Here is a 17,911-nt window from a genome sequence, read left to right on the forward strand (position 1 = left end):
AGCGAGGAGCCACAGTAACAGCTTCGGTTGGATGCTTCGGGGCTGCGGGGGATGAGAAGCAATCCTCTGCTCCTGCAGTGAGCACCGGAGCTCCCCAGCTCCACTCGCCACAGCCCAGACCTGGCTTGCTCTGCATCCCTCGGAGGGCTGGGACCATCACTTCCACAGCGCCCTGACCTCCCAGGGGAGCAGGGACGGGAGGACACCACTCGCTCTCCAGCAGCACACGGAGGTGTGCATGGCCCGGGTTTCCCTGAGCCCCCATCCCAGAGCAGCCAAGCTGGGCAAGCCCTGGGCTGGGCGCTGCAGGAGGGCAGGGGGCTGAGGAGGGCCTGCAAAGCGAAGGCTGCCTGAAACTGTGCGTTTTTGGCAGGACAAAGGGCCCATGGGTTAGCACCCCCTTACCAGTTCCACGCGCCGGCGGCTGGACTCCAGCTCCCTCTGCACCAGCTCGTTCATGTCCGCCTTCATCTCCTCCATCCTCCTCTGGTAGTACTTGGTGATCTCCTTCTCCCGTGCCTCCGACTCGGCCGCCTTCTCCAGCTCCTCGCCCATCTTTATGATGCTGTCCCGCAAGCGCAGCACCAGCACCTGGGGAGGCAGCATGGGGTAGGACCAAGGAGATGCAGGTGAGGAGTCAGAAAGCTCTCCGAGAGCACACGGCGACGTGGGGAGCGCTCCCTGCCTGACCCTGATGCCGGTCTGGGGCACCGGAGCCATTTCCTTCACCCCGAGTTATTTTTGGGCAGCGCAACCCGGGGAGGAAGTGACAGCAAAACCACCTCCTGGGGTGCCAGCAGCCACGCTGACTTGTGGGCACAGCGAGGTATTTGGATGGAGCCTGATGCCCTGGGGTCCGGCTGGTGCTCAGGGCAGGGGGTGGCTGTCAGGAGGGTGCTGGGATGGCGTCCGGAGGCAGGGGCCGTATTCTCCTCCGGGTGTTTATAGCAGTGGACCAGTGTTGCTTTTTAATAAACACCACAACAGGTATGAATAATGACAGCAGCATGAAACCTGTGGCCTCTGCAAGCACAGAGCACGGAGCCAAGACCCCACCTGTGAGCGCCGCCCTGTCCCCTCGCCCCTACCCGGGTGCAGAGCGGGCGGTGTCACCGCGTCCACCTCTGGTGCTAAGCCGTGTCCCCGGGGCCCCGCGCCCGGCCGTACCTCGAAGCGCTTCATCTGCACGGCCTGGCAGTCCAGGCGGCTCTCCAGGTCGCGGATGTGGGCCTCCTGCCGGCTGATGACCGCGCGCTCGGCCGGGCGCTGCTCCAAGCGCGCTGCGCTCGCCTGCGCCGCCCGCAGCTGGGGGGACACGCGTCAAAAGTGCCCCTGCCAGCAGCGTGCCCGTCCCCTCCCCTCGCCGTTACCTGCACCGAGACCTCTGCGGCCACCCCAGCTCCCCTCTGAATACACAATGAACGCACGGGGCCTGGCGTGCACTGCCAGGCACGTCGGGAAAATATTGCCTGAAGCTCCCTGAAGGATTCCCTAGTGCTCGCACTGTGCTATAAATGCATGACACTAGCATGTACTTTTGAAAGAAAAATGTTCCAGCAGGATGGCGCTCGTCTGGGTTTCTTTTGCTTTTCTCTTCTCAGCAAATTCTTTGAGGACAGCAGGCATAAAAATTCACAATTTATGTGCAAAGCTGCCTGCACTGAGTTTTTTCTTCAGCCGTTACACCGAGATCTCCTAGGCAAGCTGCTCTCCTTTTAGCAGCCCTGGAACACGCTTGGTTCAGATTTTATATTTGACCTAGAACCAGGGGAATTTGTCATCTGTTATCTGGCCTATCTTTACAGCACAATACTCTCCGCCTCGGAGTGAGCGAGTGCTATCTCCGATTCCTGGGCAGCTTAGCCACGCTCCAGTAAAGCACTTAACTTAATGGGATTACTCATGTGTTTAAAATTAATGCATGCACTCCAGGACAGCGGGGCAGCCGCAGCAGTGAGGCAGAGCAGCACCCAACCACGTAGCCCCCCCGTCAGAAGCCCGCTTCTCCCCCAGCCCCACGGAGGAACTGAAGCTCTCCGCAGGGGAAAACCTTCTTCACCCCCAGGCAGTGGCTGGCAGAGCCCTGCAGCCCCAGCACACGTGGCGTGCCCCAACCCCAGGGGTGCAGCGGTGCAGCAGGCAGGCAGCGGCTCCTGCACCTTGCTGCTCCCGAGGGCACGCACAGGGCATTAGCAAGAGAAGAGGACCCGGCCTGTTTCACAGAGGAGAAATTGCTTTGTGACACCTCGGTGGAGGCTTGGTCTGACTACGGACATGGAGACGGCATCCCCCTGCCTGGTGCCGTGCGGCTCGCTGGGCGCAGGGACCTCGCTGCTGAGCTCAGCGCAGGACAGCTGGGGAGGAATTACCTTCTCCTGGAGGCTCTGCTTTTCCTTCTTTGCGTCCTCCACCTGCGTCTGTAGCTCTTGGATCTGAGCGATGTCTGTTGCAGACTGGGGAAACAGAGAGCCTGGTGGTGGAAGCAGCCCACAGGCACCCGAGGTGCGTGGCTTTGCAGGCTCGTGCCAGCTCCCCGGCAGGGGCTGCCTCTTCCTGCACAGCACTGACTGAACGCAACTTCCCTCATTTTCAGAGCAAATACTGCAGGTCAGGCCAGAACCCTCTTGTCAAGCTCATTTCTGCCCTCGGGGTGCTTCCAGACCCCGTTTCCCAGCTCCGTAACGGCACTGCAGGGTACCAGGCTGTGTACTGTCAGTCTTGCCAGCCTGACCCAACAGCTGCCCTGCCAGGAGCCTTGGGGTCCCTCAGCTCCACTTACAATCCTTTGGGAGAGCCTGCCCTAGTCTGAGCATTATGCAGGGAGCCACAGGGCTGCCTGTCAGCACTTTTTAGGCTCTGCATGAGAAAACGGTGAAGAAAGAATAGAAAAGGAGCCAGAGAGCGATGCTCCAGGATTTCCTGGCTATTGAAACCAGAGCCAAGCCACCTCTTGAAGAGAGTCAAAATGGGGGTGAGAGGAGATAGGGCTGTGAGCCATCCCTTCCTCTCACCCCAGCATCTGGTTCCTGAAGCCCCCACCCTAAGCACCCACAGGGACCGGCAGTTGCTTTGAGCCACGCTGCAGGATTTTCCCTGCCAGGCAGGTGGATGCTGCAGGCTTTTCCCTGCTGGGGAGGGGGATGCCACAAAGCCCCCCCGACCCCAGCTCCTACCTGTGCGATCAGGGCCTTGTGCTTCGCCATGAGCTCGTTCAGATCTTCCTGGTCCTCGTCGACGCGCCGCAGGAGGTCGGCCCTCTCGTGCTGCAGCTGGGACAGCTGCTCGTCCGCCTGCGGGAGCGGAGCGGGGCCTCGTGTCGTGGTGGGGACCCACCTCACGGCACGCCCCGCCGGGGGTCCGCGGCACCCCCTGCCCAGCTCTCACAGCCCGGTGGAGCTGCAGGGGGAGGCGAAGGGATGCTGCGTGCTTTTAGCCCTTTTATCCACCCATTAAGGGGCCCGGGGGCTCTTCACCAAAGCGACGGGGGTGATTTGGGGATTATTGCTATCAAGCATCCCGCGGGGGTGGGATTGTGCCGCTGCCCTGCCCCACGCACCAGGGTCTTGTTCCTGCTGAGGGTCTCCAGCTCCGCGTGCAGGTTCTCCAGCTGCAGGGCTGTCGCCTGCTGGGACCTCTGGGCCTCCGCACACCTCGCTTCGCTCTCTTCCAGCTGTGGCAAACAGAGGGAGGCGATGATTGCACGAGCGCACGGTGCCTGCGGAAACCCCGCCTGTTTGCACTGCACCCCCAGAGCGTGTCCCCTGCTTGCACACGCCAAAACTCAGCCCTTTAAAATCTGCACTGCCGTTCAGACCGCCTGGTTCTGCTTCACAGTGAAAACTTTCCCCAGGCAGCAGCCACAGTGCTGCGAGATGAGAGCTCCCCGCGTGCCCGACCGCACGCAGGCGCCCTTCCTGCTGGGTGCTGGAGCACACACCGCACACCCCCTCCGCCTTGGCGGGGTAGAGCTGGGATCATTAATTTGCAAAATTATGTGAATTACATGTAATTCCTGATTAGAGCAATTCACGATTTGGAGTTTTCAAATGGGCTTTTCACATAGCACAAATTGCATTTGCAAATACACATGAAATATCACATTTATAAATGCTAATTTGCTCTCGGTTTTTATAGCTCAGCCGTTAAAACTACAATGATCTTAAGTGGGCTGGAAACATCTGGAAGATGCAGCATCATCCCCCAAACACACCGCTGAGATGGAGGAACTTACGTGGGTTGTACCTGAACATGCAGTTCCTTCCCTTGCTCACGCAGGTTTCCTTTGTTTATCAGGAAGGAAACTAAAACCCTCCACCTGCTGCTCGTTTCCCCTGCCTGTTCCCCGTTTGCCCAGGGAATGCAGGGCTCAAGTGCAGGTGAGGAATCTGCCACAGTTCGGGCATTTAAAGCCATTTTCTCAGGAAATGTTTCACCTGCCTTTTGCTATTCCCTCCCTTAAAAAAAAAAAAATAAAAAAAATAAAAAAAAAAATGTGGGGGATTATGAAGTTCTGGAGCAATCCTCAGTTCACTTCCCTCAACAGTCTGGGGTGAGACACACTTGGAGAAGTTAAGCAGGTAATTTGCTTCCTCAGAGCTCAATCCGCAGAGGAAATTGAGGTCACTTTTCCCTTCAAGCCACTGAATCTCCTCGCCTAACAGCACCAGGGAGGGCTCCAGACCACTACAAGGCAGCGACAGGACCACTCTGCCCCTCCTCACACAGCACCCTGCCCGCAGCCCCGACCTCCAGGGGGGGGGAACCGGGCAGAGCCTCGCTCGTCCTCCCTGCACCAAGGCGACACGGGCGGGCAGCGACCACCCCGCCACCCCGGGGTGCACAGACCGTCCGCAACGCAACACTCTGGCACGGGGGCTTTGAGCAGCTGCAATCCTGCAGAGTGGCTGCTGGAAATTGCCCCTGTGTCTGGACTCAGCCCACTTGGTTGGGTTGCCCAGGCAGGCCATTCACAGAGCCGCTCTTGCAGGGACACGCGGCGTGCTCCCCGCTCGCCCCCCAGATGAAGAACGGCTTTGTATTTTGCATGAAGGGAGGCAGGGACTGAAATTACCCAAGCGACAGCTTCTAGGAGACGTTAACAGTCAGAGACTTCCAGGGAATGATAGCTTGTGCCACAAAAGGAGCCCCGAGGACAACGACAGCACCTGCCCCGAGCTCCCCTCCTGCAGGACTTTCATTCGCTCATTCACATCATGCACACACGTGTCCTGCAGCGCTCTGCCCTCGAGCTCGCCACGGGAAGACCAGAAACCACCAGCAGCATGGCACTAAGTGCTTCAGCAAACAGAAACACCTGAGATTGTGCCCTGTGTCACCACATGGTGAGCACAGGGAAATCCTGTGGTGTGGGACAGCAGGCGCATCGCAGCCCCCCGGCACACTGAGCCCCCCGTGCCGCCGGGCGCTCAGCTCACACGGCAGCTCTGTGTCCGGGGCTTTCCCACATTTTTCCAGCTTTTCCCTGGACCTGGTCGTTCCCCTGCCCTGATTCTACAAATGCGCCAGACAGTTTAATCAGAGGGATTCATCTCTGGACCTCCCATTAAATTCCAGCTTCTCTTTCACTTCATGCAATGGAATTTTCCCACTTGGGAAGAATAAACTGAAACTCGCCCCAAAATGCATAATGTATGAATGGACGAACAACATTAGTTTGTTGTGCTACACCATCTGTTAAATACCTGCGTAAAATGGATGCTTCAGACTTATTAAGAAACAATGCTCGACTTACAGACCATATGGATTTTGATTAACGGAAATGTAGCATTTTAGCGACATTTTCATTCTTGCAGAGCTTTGTGGGCTGGTGGTAGGATGTATCGGATTCTGAGAACCTCATCATGAATGCCATTAGGAAGCATTTAAATGTAAGGGACGGCATAATCATGAGGCACTTTTAATGCATGCAGAGCCTCGGCGTTGGCAGCACGGCAGACATGAGATGCTCCCAATACTGAGGCTCTCCTCTGCGCTCCTCAAACACGCGAGGCAGCGGGGCAGGTGCCGCCAGGAGGTGACAGCACACGGCCTGCGAGATGCTGCAGCAGCAGACAGGAGCCAGGTCCCGCAGCTGGTGAAGCCCACGCGGGGGCCAGCAATGCCCACGGAGCTGGAGCTGGCAGCAGAAGGGTGCCCTCGGCACCAGCCAGCCCTGGCGCTGGGTGCTGCGCCGGGTCAGAGGGTGACAAATCGCCCAGCTGAGGGCACAAGGGAGTGAGTTCAAACAAGGGACGTGCCCTGGTCATGGCCACCCCCTGCCCCAGCCGCCCCAGCCAGCAGCACAGGCGTGGGCAAGGCAGAAGCCACGGCGCCCAGCTCACCTTCCACGTCTCCCCGGTGCAGGTGGGAACAGCTGCTGCTCACAGCTGTTATTTATGCAGAACTATTATCTCAATTATATTTGTGTGTTGTTGGAATCGCTCATGCCTCCCGATTAGTTTGTTTCCAGGGGTAATGCACAATGGAGATTAATTGCTGTGCGGTTTCGGAGGACTGGCGTCAGTAGCTCAGCCCTGGCGCTCTGCACGTGCCAGCCCAGAGCCGGCGAGCACCGCCTGCCCCTCCATCCCCGAGGGCACAAGGACTTCTGTGCCACCTCCTCCCGGGCTGCACCACAGCCATCTGTCTGTCCGTCCTGCGCAGGGCACAGCAGTGCCCACCCTGCTCACCCCAGCTCCAGCACCAGCATGGGACCCGCGGTGTCCGCGCTTAAAGCCTGGCACAGGAGCCGCGGTCCCTAATCTGGCAGCTTGTGCCTCCTTACAGCCATTTCTATGGCAACATGTCACACAAACAGGGCCTCCGGATCGCGGTATGAGAAGACAGAAAGCATGCTGAACAGAAGGTAATTAACAGGGCTGCCTAAGAAAAAGAAAAAAATACTTAACCGCTGTTGGCTTAATTACAGAGCAGTGCGCCCTGCAAGCCGACCCTGGCGGCACAAGGTGCACTCCTCGTGCTAGCACAGGGCGTGCACAGCACCACAGGTCGCTGCTCGCCTGCGCTGCTGTGGCCCCGAGACCCGCGGGTCTCTCTTGCAGCTTCACCTGGGTCGAGGTACAAAAGTGACGTCCCTGGAGGGGCCGGGGCTGCCGTGAGCACCAGCTCTGCGCTGCTCGCCATGGAGGCGAGGGACAGCATGGGGCAGCCCTGACTGAGGGCTGGGGCCGCTTTGCTGCCTCTCTGCACCTTTTCCATAGTGGATCTGGTGAAAGCCAGCAGGAGGGGTCATGCTCACGCTGCACAGCCTCCAGCCAACGGCACCTGCAGGCTCAGCTTGGCATTCGGACGGCATCGCCACGCGGTACGCAGGCTTCGGTCAAACACCACCTGCGGCACCGCGGGGACGTGCCCAGGGGACGGCGATGATCGCGTGCCCCGGTGCCTCTGGAAGCCTCCCTGGTGCCTACCTGCCTGTGCAGCCGCTCCAGCTCGGCAGCGCTGGCGGCACCGGGCTCGGTGGGGGCGGCCAGCAGCAGCTGCGCATCAGCCAGCAGCGCGCGCGTCCGGCGCAGGTCCCGCCGCAGCCGCTTCTCCACGTCGAGGTCGCGGTGGCCAATCTGGAGGGAGAGGAGCAGCCTGAGGGCGCGCCCTGGGGTGCCAGGGCTTCAGTCCCCAGCCAGAGCCACCCTCAGGCCCACCCCACGTAATAAAACTTCCAAAAGCACCAACTCGGGAACCGGGAGGGATTTGGGTAATCCATTTTGCAAGAAGATATTAAATATCTACGTGTAAACGGGGCAGTTTTCTTTCTTTATCAAATAACACGTAAACACAAGGAAGAAAATAAATTATGCAAACACCAAAACTGTCAGGTTGCAGGAAAACACCTCATTTTTTCTACCAGAAAGCTGTTCCTCTGAAGACGTTTGCTTGCCCCAGCCTCCAAGAGCTGCATGTCCCTACAGCGCCCCATCTCACCAGTCCACAGAGCACCAGCGCCCTGTCCCCGCAGCCACCGAGCGCTGTCACCAGGACTCTTCATGTGGCCAGGCTACGGTGGCAGCAGCCCGAGCTGTGCATCAGGGTTGCACCACGGCCGCTCCTCCCACCCCATGGCCCCAGCAGCCCCAGATTTGGAGGGGGAAGACCCCGGAGTGTGCTGAGAGCCGCTGCAGGGAAAGGCGAAAGTCCTTGCACGAGGGAAACAAAGAGAAAAAAAAAAAACTGCGACTACAGGGAAAATGGTAGGTGGGAGAAACAATGACGAAGGCATGAGGAAGTCAGCCCACAGGGGAAGGGGAAAAAAAAACACAAAATGCTGGTGAGGAAGGCTTCATCAGGAATTATTTACACATCGCTAATGCAAAGCATCTGGAGCCTCCGTCAGCCGCGGAGGTGCGTAACCGATGCTGCAGCCCTCAGTGGGGGAGGCAGCGGCTCCTTGTGCGTGCGTCTCCAGCAGTGCCAGCAGAAAATAACTGCTGGGTTATTTCAGAGGCTCATCACCCGGCAATGCAGTGTCACTGCATCACTCGGAAGCCGTTTAAAGAAGGAAAGTAGGAAGCACCTTAAAAAAACAAACCCTCCACGTCCCCCCCTCAAACAGAGAGCAACCATGGTTACAAGGATAAAAGAATTAGAAAAACACCAAACAAGCAAGGACGTGGTTTCAGTGCTTGATTTCAGACTAATTGAATTGTGGGAGCATTTTCCATTTACTCTCTTTTCCACAGCTCCTCTCGTTTCAGACCTGTTCTCCTATTTTATGTTCACTGGCTAAAATTAATTGTGTGGATTTGACCTTGCAGCCTGTTTCCGAGCTGGCTGGCATTTGCAGAAACCCGCAATCGTTGACATCTCCATTTCCTTAATTAGTTTTCTGGGACAGCATTTTTTTTTTCCCTTTTTAATAAACTGCTCTGAAGCATACTGTCCGCCGTAAGTCAGGCAGTATTTATAATAACACTACAGCAGAGCAGATTTGCTTTTATCCCTGCCATCCCCACAGACCATATCTTGGACGCCGTTCAGCATCATTTTCTGCATAGCTCAGTGTCTGCTGCCATTGCAGGCGATGGATTTTGTATCGTAAATGGGCACAGCAGGCACCCCAGCCTCTGCCTCGGCCTGCCACCATTCCAGCCTGCTGATTCTTGAAGTTATAAGGCAGGGGTTTAACCCAATAGCTGCTTTCCAGGCACTGGTTATATTCCACATACACTCCAGCAACACCCAGGGTTTCTCTTCCCTCTCCCCGTCCCTCGGGAGCGTGAGTGCCCTTTGCAGGACGCGGGGGGGCTGCAGGGGCAGCGATGTGGGTGTCGCCAGCCCCACACTGCTCCAGCTTCCCATCGCACAACCCTGCTTCCTCCGCACCCAGCTCAGTTTTGCTCTACCGAGCAAGAGAAACGCGTCGCACTGAGCAGTAGCAATAATGCGCCCTGCTTTCATGCTGCAAGGTTTATTCCTGCACTTCCCAAAACATTTTACAGGCTCAGAATCAGTGGGACGTTACGGCTGGGCCCCGTCACACCGCGTGGTGTCCGTGGGGAGCACCCTGCTCGTTTCGGTGTCGCAGAGCTCCCTGTTCCCCCTGTTTAATGAACGCCTGCAGGCGCCAGGCTCAGCGGCACCCAGCCCACTTGTGCCAACGGCTGGTGGACGCAGCGTTTCATCACCCCGGCTCCACACAACCAGCTCCTCCTCTGCACGTGCAAAGTGGATCGCGACACGGCACAGAGAAGGGACACCAGCACGAAACCAGCCCCATGGGGCACCTGCGGGGGCAGGAGCAGCGAGAGGGCAGCACTGACCACGTCCCTGCCCCCAGCCGTGCCCCTGTGCTGTCCCCAGACGCTTCCAGCCCGGCTGCTCAGCGATGCCAAGCGATGCCCGAGCTGATAAATGCTGTTCGATGGAGCCGCATTCGGTCCCTTGCTTTCTAATTTAACGTGCAGCAGCTGTGTGCGCTTTTCCCATTACATTCACTTCAATCACTGCCACGGACACATTAGAGAGTGAAAAAGGATTTGTTCAACAAATGCGTCTGGGGCAGAATTCCTCTGCAAATAGCAGAATCTGATAAACTGTTTTTCTGGGCAGATGGAGCTGCTCCAGCGCTAGTTCTGCTTAGTTTGACTCCCGTGAAAGCAGCAGCCTGGCCTCGTCCTTACCTGCTCACACAGGGTGCCGACCAGCCCTTCCAGGTCCTGCTTCTCATGCAGCACCGTCTGCTTCTCCTCGTACTCCTGCTCCAACTGCATCTCCAGCTGGCGGAGCTGTGCGGGGAGAGGGCCCCAGGCTCGGTCAGAGCTGGCCACGGGCCCTGCTCCAAAACAGCGTGCAGAAAGGGAATGGAAGCAGGCTGCTGAACAGTGACTTCCCTCCAGAGAGTCTCAGCCATTTACTCGTTTGGAAAATAATAGTCAGGCCACGCAGGGTAAGGCAGAGGAAGGGTGAGCGACACCCTGTCAGCCAAGAGCAGCCCCGAGGGCTCCCCCTCTCCCTTAATGACGCTGGCAATAAGTTGCCCCCTGCACAGGGCGATTGAAAAGTCTGAGGGGAAGGGCAGAGGTGACCCCGGAGAGGAGCCCCGTGCAATGCACGCTTGAGAGCAGCCTGGAGCTTCAGGGAAAGCTGAAGAGGGGCAGGGGTAAGCACTGGAACCACAGCGAGGGCAGTGCCACGCAGACAAGGGGCGATCGCAGCCAGTTGCGGCCCCACGCAGCAGCACGGCCCCGCCAGGCCTCGGGGCTGGTGACACCCACGTGCTCACAGGAGCAGGAGCAGAGATTGCCTCATTTGACTCCCGACTTGCTCTGCTTGCCTAGAATAGCAAATGCAAAACCCCACGGACTGCTTCATTAAGCCTCAGCAACGTTAATTCACTATCGACAGCCAGGTACGCCCCAGGCCTAATGGGAACTGGCTGCTACCACGCAGCACGGCAGCCCTGAACCAAACACCCCGGGGATTTCAGGGAAATCAGAATGCATGTTTGCAAGCCACCGAACTAGCAGCTTTCTCAGACCTTGTCAAAAGGCTATTTTCTGTTCATTATCACAGAACACAAAACTCTGGCTGTCTGCGGGAGGTGCCCTTGGTGTGACGCTGGTGTTGCTTACGGGGAACGTGGTGCCTGCGTGCGCTGCATCCCACGGGGTCCTGCACCGTCCCCAGCATGGGGGATCCCGGCTGCCCCAGCCCCTGGTTCTGCATCCCAGGCTGTGACCGGGGCTGGTGCCGTGCTGGGAAAGCAGCAATCACCACTCACCTGGGAAGAAGGAGCCCCCCGTGCCCCCCAGCACCGACCTACCCTCCTTTGGCAGGACTGCCGCACGTCCTCCAGCTCCTCGTCCTTGTCCTCCAGCTCCTTCTGGTGGATCTGCTTCATCCGCTCTATCTCCAGTTCCAGCCGCTGGTGGAGCTGAAAGGCCCAGAGGCGAGCACACCCATGGTCGCTCCCCACTCCGGAGCTCTGACTTGACCCACCCATGCGGGGAGGAACGTCCTGAGCACACCAAGCCCAGGCAGGGGCCGCGTTACCTGCTCCAGGTGATCGACGGCGGCCGTTTGCCGCTCCAACTCCTTCTGCTGCTCGGCGGCGCTGGCCTCCAGGTCCCAGAGCTGCTGCCGGAGCGCGGGCACGGCGCGGGCGTCCGGGGCGCCGGGGGCGCTGAGCTCCTGCAGCCGGCCGGCCAGCTGCGCCGCCCGCTGCTCCAGGCTGGCCCCCTCCGCCTGCTTCTGCTGCTCGGGGGCAGAGAGGGGCTCAGCACGCGGCGGGGGCTCACTCATGCACCGCTCTCAAAACCCTGACCATTCCCAACTGCGGCATCAGGAACAGCCCGGCCAGCAGCGGGCAGCCCCGACCGCACCAACTCTCTGAGCAACCCCTTCCCTCTCCGTTTTGCTCCTGATGTCGCTTTCCTCACCCCTGGGCTGCGACCCGTGCTGCCTGGGGTGGCCTGACAGCCCCCCAGCCCCGTGGGATGGGGCTTGTAAGACGTGACAGCCTCTCCTTCTAGCAGAGGATAATGTTATTTGAATATAGGAGGTACCTCCTATAGCTGTGCTAAAAGAAACCAGAGCCACATTGCTGGGTTTGCGTCTAATTGCCTCTGCTGTAATTACAAAGAGGATGGCGTTGCTCTGCGAGCTGCTCCTGGACTGGGATGCGAAGCAGGTCGGCCCTCTCCCGCTTACCTCCAAGCTCTGCTGAAGCTTGCCCATCTCCCACCTGAGGGAGGAGTTCTCCTGGGTCACCTTCTCACGGAGGCTCCTCTCAAACGCAGACTCCCCCAGGGCCTGGGCCAGCTGCAGGTCGAACCTGGGCGCAGAAGCGCACATCACCCCTGCGCGATGCCACGCCGCCCCCCACCACCACCCCCGGCCCCTCCACGTTCCCCCCATCCCCTTCCCACCGGCCTTACTTCTTCTGCCGCTTCTCCAGCTCGTGGTTGCGGCTCTGCTGGCTCTCGGCGAGCGCCCGCGCGTCCTCCAGCTCGCAGGCCAGCCGCCTGCAGCGCCGCTGCAGCTGCTGCGCCGCCGCCCGGGCCGCCCCGCACGCCGCCTGCGCCTCGCCCAGCTGCAGGCAGAGGTGCGTGAGTGACACAGGGGTCCTGGGGCTGGCACCACCACCACCTGGGGACTCAGCAGAACTGGATCTGGACCCCCCCACCCCAGGGCACCCCCTCCCCGGGCAGCTGTTTTGGAGTGAAACGCTCCGTGCAGAAGGGGAGCTTCCCCTAGGGGTTGGCGTCGTGCACGGGGCAGGGAGATGCACAGAGCTCTTGCAAGTCAGGGAGTGGGGTCATTAAGGAATGACTTTAAATAAGCAAAATCTTGCATTAATGGAGCCTGTAATTCCAAACTAACTATCTGAAAGCAAATGGGATGTTTTGCTTTGCCCGAGATCCTAAGGCTGGGCTGCTTCTCTTATTAGTTTTTAATGTAGCATGAACAATACTCATTTCTTTATTTTACCCTTACAGGATCCCAGGCACTGCTCAGGGAAGCACACCACCTCTTCGTCTCCTCATCGCAAAGCTCACGAATTACCATCTCTTTACATTAACAGCTCTTTGTGCAACAGGTCATGCAAGCACAACCCCACCCGTACCCAGGAGCTGCATCAGCATCAGGACCCGTGGCTGAGCCCCTCCACGCCCGGCCAGCAGCAGCCCTGCTCCGAGGCATGACCCCGAGAGCCCCGGGGCCGGCCGGGCAGCACTTGCCTTTTGCTCGAGCCCCGTCCGGGCGCTGAGCTCGGCGCCCAGCCGCTCCTCCAGCTGCGCCAGCCTCTTCTGGAGGAAGGCGATCTCGGTCTGCGCGCAGTCAAACCGCACATGCCACGCGTCCTCTGCAAACACAGCCCCGGGTGCGCCGGGTGCCGCTGCTCAGGGCCGAGCGTGGCTCCCATGGGGCACAGACAGGGCTCCAAGAGCTCTGCTTTCTGCACCCAGGGCTGCCCCAATTTGTGGAACATGCACCCCATCCCATCCCATCCCATCCCATCCCAGCCTCCCCATCACTCCCATAAGTGCTTTAAACACTGAGCTGCTGGGAGCACTGGGCACGTGCCAGCAGCTCCCATAGGCAGAAACCCTGCCTGCCCCCCCATCCACACCCATGAAAGGGCCGTGCAAGGGCACGAGGGTGCTGAACACGGGAGCTGGGCTGCCCAGGGGACCCAACCTCCACCTTCTCTGCTGCCCCACTGGGCTGGCAGCGCTGGCCCCGTGGCTCTGGCTGGCCCCCTGAAGCATGCATGGCCCCAGACGGATGCCCTACCTCCTTCAGAGCCACTGATCTTCATCTCACGCAACTGCACCAGCTGCTGGGCCTCCTCCAGCTGCTTCTGCACTGACTCCAGTTTCTTCTGCACTTGGTCGTGCTTGCTCTGGGGAAGGCCGGGGAAGGGAAGGAGGGAGCAGCTCAACCCGCTCCTGGGGCACTCGGGCAGAGCAACGCTGTGCCAGGACCATGGTGCTGGGGTCTCCTACCTGCAGCTCCTGCAGCTCCCGGGCCCCCCGCAGCCTCTCCGCCCGCTCCCCGTCCAACACCTGGCAGGCGACATCGCCCTTGTGCCGCTCATCCGACAGCTCCATCGTCAGGTCGATGATCTGGGGGGGAAACATGATGTGGGCTGGGCAGCACCAGGCACACCGCCTGGGGGGGCAGCAGCTGCCCACCGACCCAGCGTCCTGAAAGCTCTCACTTGCTGCCTCTCCTCTGGGGAGATGGGAGGTGGGGAGACGGCGTGCACCCTGTCCAGTGCCACCCAGCACTGTGTGAACCCAGCCCTGCCATCGGACGAGGAAAGAGCAAGTGCCAACGAAGTGTGCTCAGCGCTGTGCTGCGCTGCCTGCACTAAGCTCTCTGCACTGCCCTGCCTGCATGGCTCACCAGATCTTTGCACTGTTCTAGCTGATTAACGTTAAATTTCGCTCGAAACGAAAAGCACGTGAATAAACGAGTGAATTATTAATCGGGAGGACGAACCGCACTTTCTGCAAGCAGCCGTGAGCACGGCCTGCCCCGCTAGCCCAGCTCTGTGCGTCCATGCCTGACAGGGGCAGGGCAGCGGGAAGCCCGCAGGCTTCAACTGCTCTTTTTCCACATCTAACAGCATTTTAAGGCACTTCAAAATGCAGGCACGCTACACGAGCTCTCCAGAGGTCCAACAAGTTTAATTTGGGTAAGTACACACAACAGGCTTGCTTTCCCTGGGGAGCTGGTGTTTTCTGGGTCTGTCACAAAGCGTTAGCCTCCCATGGCAGTCCCAGCCCCAAGGGTGCAATTGCATCTCTAACACAGAGCAACAGAGAAATCATCTTTAGCCACTTCCCCTTGAAGAAGAGGGTACTCTGTGAGGGCTGTTGGTATTGCTAAGCAGAGCATTGCACCTCAGATCAGAGAAACAAGTAAATCCAAAGGGGACCAAGGCTGTTACGCTGCAGTGCAATCTGAGACACGCAGGATGTTTCTCCCGCACACTTTCCCCTCATTATCAGCATTCCTCCCATTGAACAAAGCCACTTCTGGTGGCTGCAGAGGTCACCAAGACTGCTGCCTGGAGAGCATAATGAGAATGTGATACATCTGAGCGTGATTTCCGATTCTAATTATAGCCTTTTGTCAGCAGAAGGGGTGACATTTGCACGGCCGCTCCTCGGGCTCCGATGCCTGTGGCTGCGCCAGGTGCCGAGGGTTCCCCCGGGACACGCCGGGATGGGGCCCGGGTGCAGTGTGGGGGGGGTGGCAGCTCCTGATCACATCTTGCACTGCTCCCCCTGCAGCAGCCCCACGGCCCTCGGCTGCAGAAGCATTAAAAAGCAGCCACTGAGCAACTTCTGCAGTCGCGAGGAACGCCGCTGCGCCAGGAACGGCCACCCCGCCTCCGCCAGGAGCTGCTGGCTTCATGCGTGGAAAAACCAGCGCCTTTCACATGTGTTGCCGGATGAAATCCATGGCTGCGTAATGTTTTTTGTCAATTAGAAACAAAAAAGAGCTCTTCACAGAGCACTAAGGCATGCCCAGAGCCAGCTGAGGGCCGACAACCCAGCGCTGGGAAGCCCAGCCTGCAGCACTTCCCTGAGCCACACGGACAGCAGCAGCATTTGGCAACTGCGTCCTTGGTCATATTCATCCTGATAAGTCTTAATTTCCAATGCCAGCAAGCAGGGGTGCTGCAGAGGACCGTCTCAGGCTCTACCTTGCTTTCCAGCTTCTCCGTGTTCTGCCTGAGCTCGCTGCAGGACTGCTCCGATTTCTCCAGCTTTCTTCTGAGCGCCGCCAGCTCCTCCTAGGTAAGATTGCAAGGAAACACACACTGAGAGCTCCAGCAGCCTCAGTTCAGTTATAAATGTCTTGTTTTCTGTTAAAAATAAGTGGGAGAGACATAGCTGCCTTATTAAGAAAATTTACCAGGCAGCTTTGAAGGCTGCACGCTGCAGATCGCTGGGACTACAGCTCCTGACATGAATTTCATTGGAGGGAATGTCAGCTTTGGTCTACGTACAGAGCACATTTCATGAGAAAGGAGCCAACCACAAAAGCTTGGACAAACATCCAAACGTCTGAATCTTGCTCATCAAGTGCTCCTGCGGCCCTGGCAGGCTATCAGAGGGAGCAACCGCAGAGGCGCAGCGTTCTCTGTGACTCCTTTTCAGGCAGCCCGGCCGTAACCACCGAGATCGCCGCTCGCGGCAGCGCTGCCCTGCTTTGATGGCTGGGGCTGTGCAGAGATGTGATAAACCCGAGGTGAGCGGGCAGTGGGGCCTGGGGGCTACCAGCTGGGTTTGGAGAGAGGAGCAGAGATCTGGACAGCTTTTACTTTGAGCTAGCCTGAAAATATCTTGGTAAAGCTTCCCTAAGGCCAGAGGAGGAGCCGGATGTCAGTGAAGACAGGCTAAGAATTCAGCATGGTGCAACGTGAGGAAGGTTTGAACGGTGACGTTCCTGGGCCCCCAGATGCCCGTGGAGGTCTCCCAGCACCGGTTCCATCCCAGGTGGAAGCAGGCACAGCTCTGGCGATAGCACAGAGCACAGTCCCCTGCCTCAAGTTTGGGTGCTCAGCTCATCCATCATCTCCAGGAGCTCAGCTCAGCGGACCCAGCCCCAGTAAGCTCTCCAAGAGCACGAGGCAGAGCTCCTAAAGCACCCCACCCAACCCTGTCCCACCCGCCCCATCCCGTCCCGTCCCCTCCCTTTCCATCCCATCCCATCCCGCTGCCTGGTGCTTACTTCTTTTGCCCGGAGCTGCTCCTCCGCCAGGCTGACGCTGAGCAAGGGCCGCACGCGGCTCAGCAGCTGCCACCAGGGCCAGTGCCTGACCGCCTGGAAGAGCACCAGGTTCTTGTGGATGCAGCGGACAGCGAGGCGCTGGACCTGCGGGGGGACACAGCTGGCAGTGACCCCCCCCGAGCCACAGCAGGCACAGGGAAGGGCCGGGCTGGGGCACGGGCGGGGGGTTTGGCATCCTAAGGGACAGCATCAGGGCAGGTACTGTGCAAAGAAGCAGCCTGCTCCGCTCCGAGGGCTGTGCCCAGCCCCACCGGGATGCTCTGGGCCGTGTCACAGCAGCACGCTGCCCACATGCAGTGGCCCAAGCCTGGGTTTCGGTGGGCACGGGGCGTGACAGCCCAGGGGATGGGTACCTTCAGCCTCTTGAACTTCTGGCGGCTGAGGAAGCCCTTGCAAGCGGCCTGGAGGAGGATTATCTTCTGGGTTATCAGCTTGTCGCGCTGCTTCTCCAGCCTGGGCATCACCCCCGCCTTCAGGAACACCTAACAGCAAGCAGAGGACGTTGTGCACCCCCGGAGGGGCTCCGAGACCCCCGCAGGCAGCAGCCGTGCTTCTGGCTGACCCCAGGCAGCCGAGACCTGCAGGAGACCGAGGGTCCTCGGGCCAGCAGAGACCAGAGGGCACAACCTCAGCACCGGTGCAGAGCACAGGGCTGGGGGACCTGGCTGCCCAGCACCCTTCAGGATTGGCCCCTGCTGTGTGCACACTGGCACTTGCTCTCTCCGTCCCTGCCTCTCCTCTGCCCTCCTTTGACACCAGCATCAAGCACTGCGAGATGCTGCAAGTCCCTGAAGCTTTTCCTTTGGGACACGGCACTTCTCCCACAAGCTGCGTTGGTGACATCGGTTCCTCTGCTGCAATGCCGTTCCCAACAGCGTACACAAATGCACACAGATAACAGCAAAGATGACAGCATACAATGGGAAAAACAAAACGAGCCACGTCATTTTCTTTATCTGAACTTGTTGGAAACACATCGTAAACAACGTAGATTTGCTGATGCCATTGAATTTAATCCGCTACAGATCTCCCAGAGCCTAAGATGTTTCTCGGTCGTTGCCTGGCGAAGCTCTCGGGGTGTGGGACCAGCCACTTCCAAACAATGTGAGCCATTTGCATAATGCGGCTTCAATAAAAAATGAAC

General features: G+C 58.8%; 1 protein-coding gene across 6 annotated transcripts in view; it reads right to left on the reverse strand.

The window, feature by feature from the left end:
• The window catches only part of MYO18B (myosin XVIIIB), a 62,501-nt gene that overhangs the window by 18,835 nt on the left and 25,755 nt on the right, over window positions 1-17,911 (reverse strand). For all 6 annotated transcript variants that reach the window (XM_066979314.1, XM_066979313.1, XM_066979311.1 and 3 more), the window contains 17 exons: window positions 17,121-17,249; window positions 16,708-16,851; window positions 15,677-15,766; window positions 13,965-14,084; window positions 13,753-13,861; window positions 13,197-13,321; window positions 12,393-12,547; window positions 12,166-12,289; window positions 11,509-11,709; window positions 11,279-11,389; window positions 10,137-10,241; window positions 7,431-7,580; window positions 3,557-3,670; window positions 3,174-3,290; window positions 2,370-2,453; window positions 1,168-1,305; window positions 406-591 (listed from right to left, as the gene is read on the reverse strand). In XM_066979314.1, coding sequence (XP_066835415.1) covers window positions 406-591; window positions 1,168-1,305; window positions 2,370-2,453; window positions 3,174-3,290; window positions 3,557-3,670; window positions 7,431-7,580; window positions 10,137-10,241; window positions 11,279-11,389; window positions 11,509-11,709; window positions 12,166-12,289; window positions 12,393-12,547; window positions 13,197-13,321; window positions 13,753-13,861; window positions 13,965-14,084; window positions 15,677-15,766; window positions 16,708-16,851; window positions 17,121-17,249 — 2,202 coding nt within the window. The remainder of the gene's footprint in view (window positions 1-405; window positions 592-1,167; window positions 1,306-2,369; window positions 2,454-3,173; window positions 3,291-3,556; window positions 3,671-7,430; window positions 7,581-10,136; window positions 10,242-11,278; window positions 11,390-11,508; window positions 11,710-12,165; window positions 12,290-12,392; window positions 12,548-13,196; window positions 13,322-13,752; window positions 13,862-13,964; window positions 14,085-15,676; window positions 15,767-16,707; window positions 16,852-17,120; window positions 17,250-17,911) is intronic.

This window comes from Anser cygnoides, chromosome 17, assembly GCF_040182565.1.
Source record: "Anser cygnoides isolate HZ-2024a breed goose chromosome 17, Taihu_goose_T2T_genome, whole genome shotgun sequence".
Taxonomy (NCBI): domain Eukaryota; kingdom Metazoa; phylum Chordata; class Aves; order Anseriformes; family Anatidae; genus Anser; species Anser cygnoides.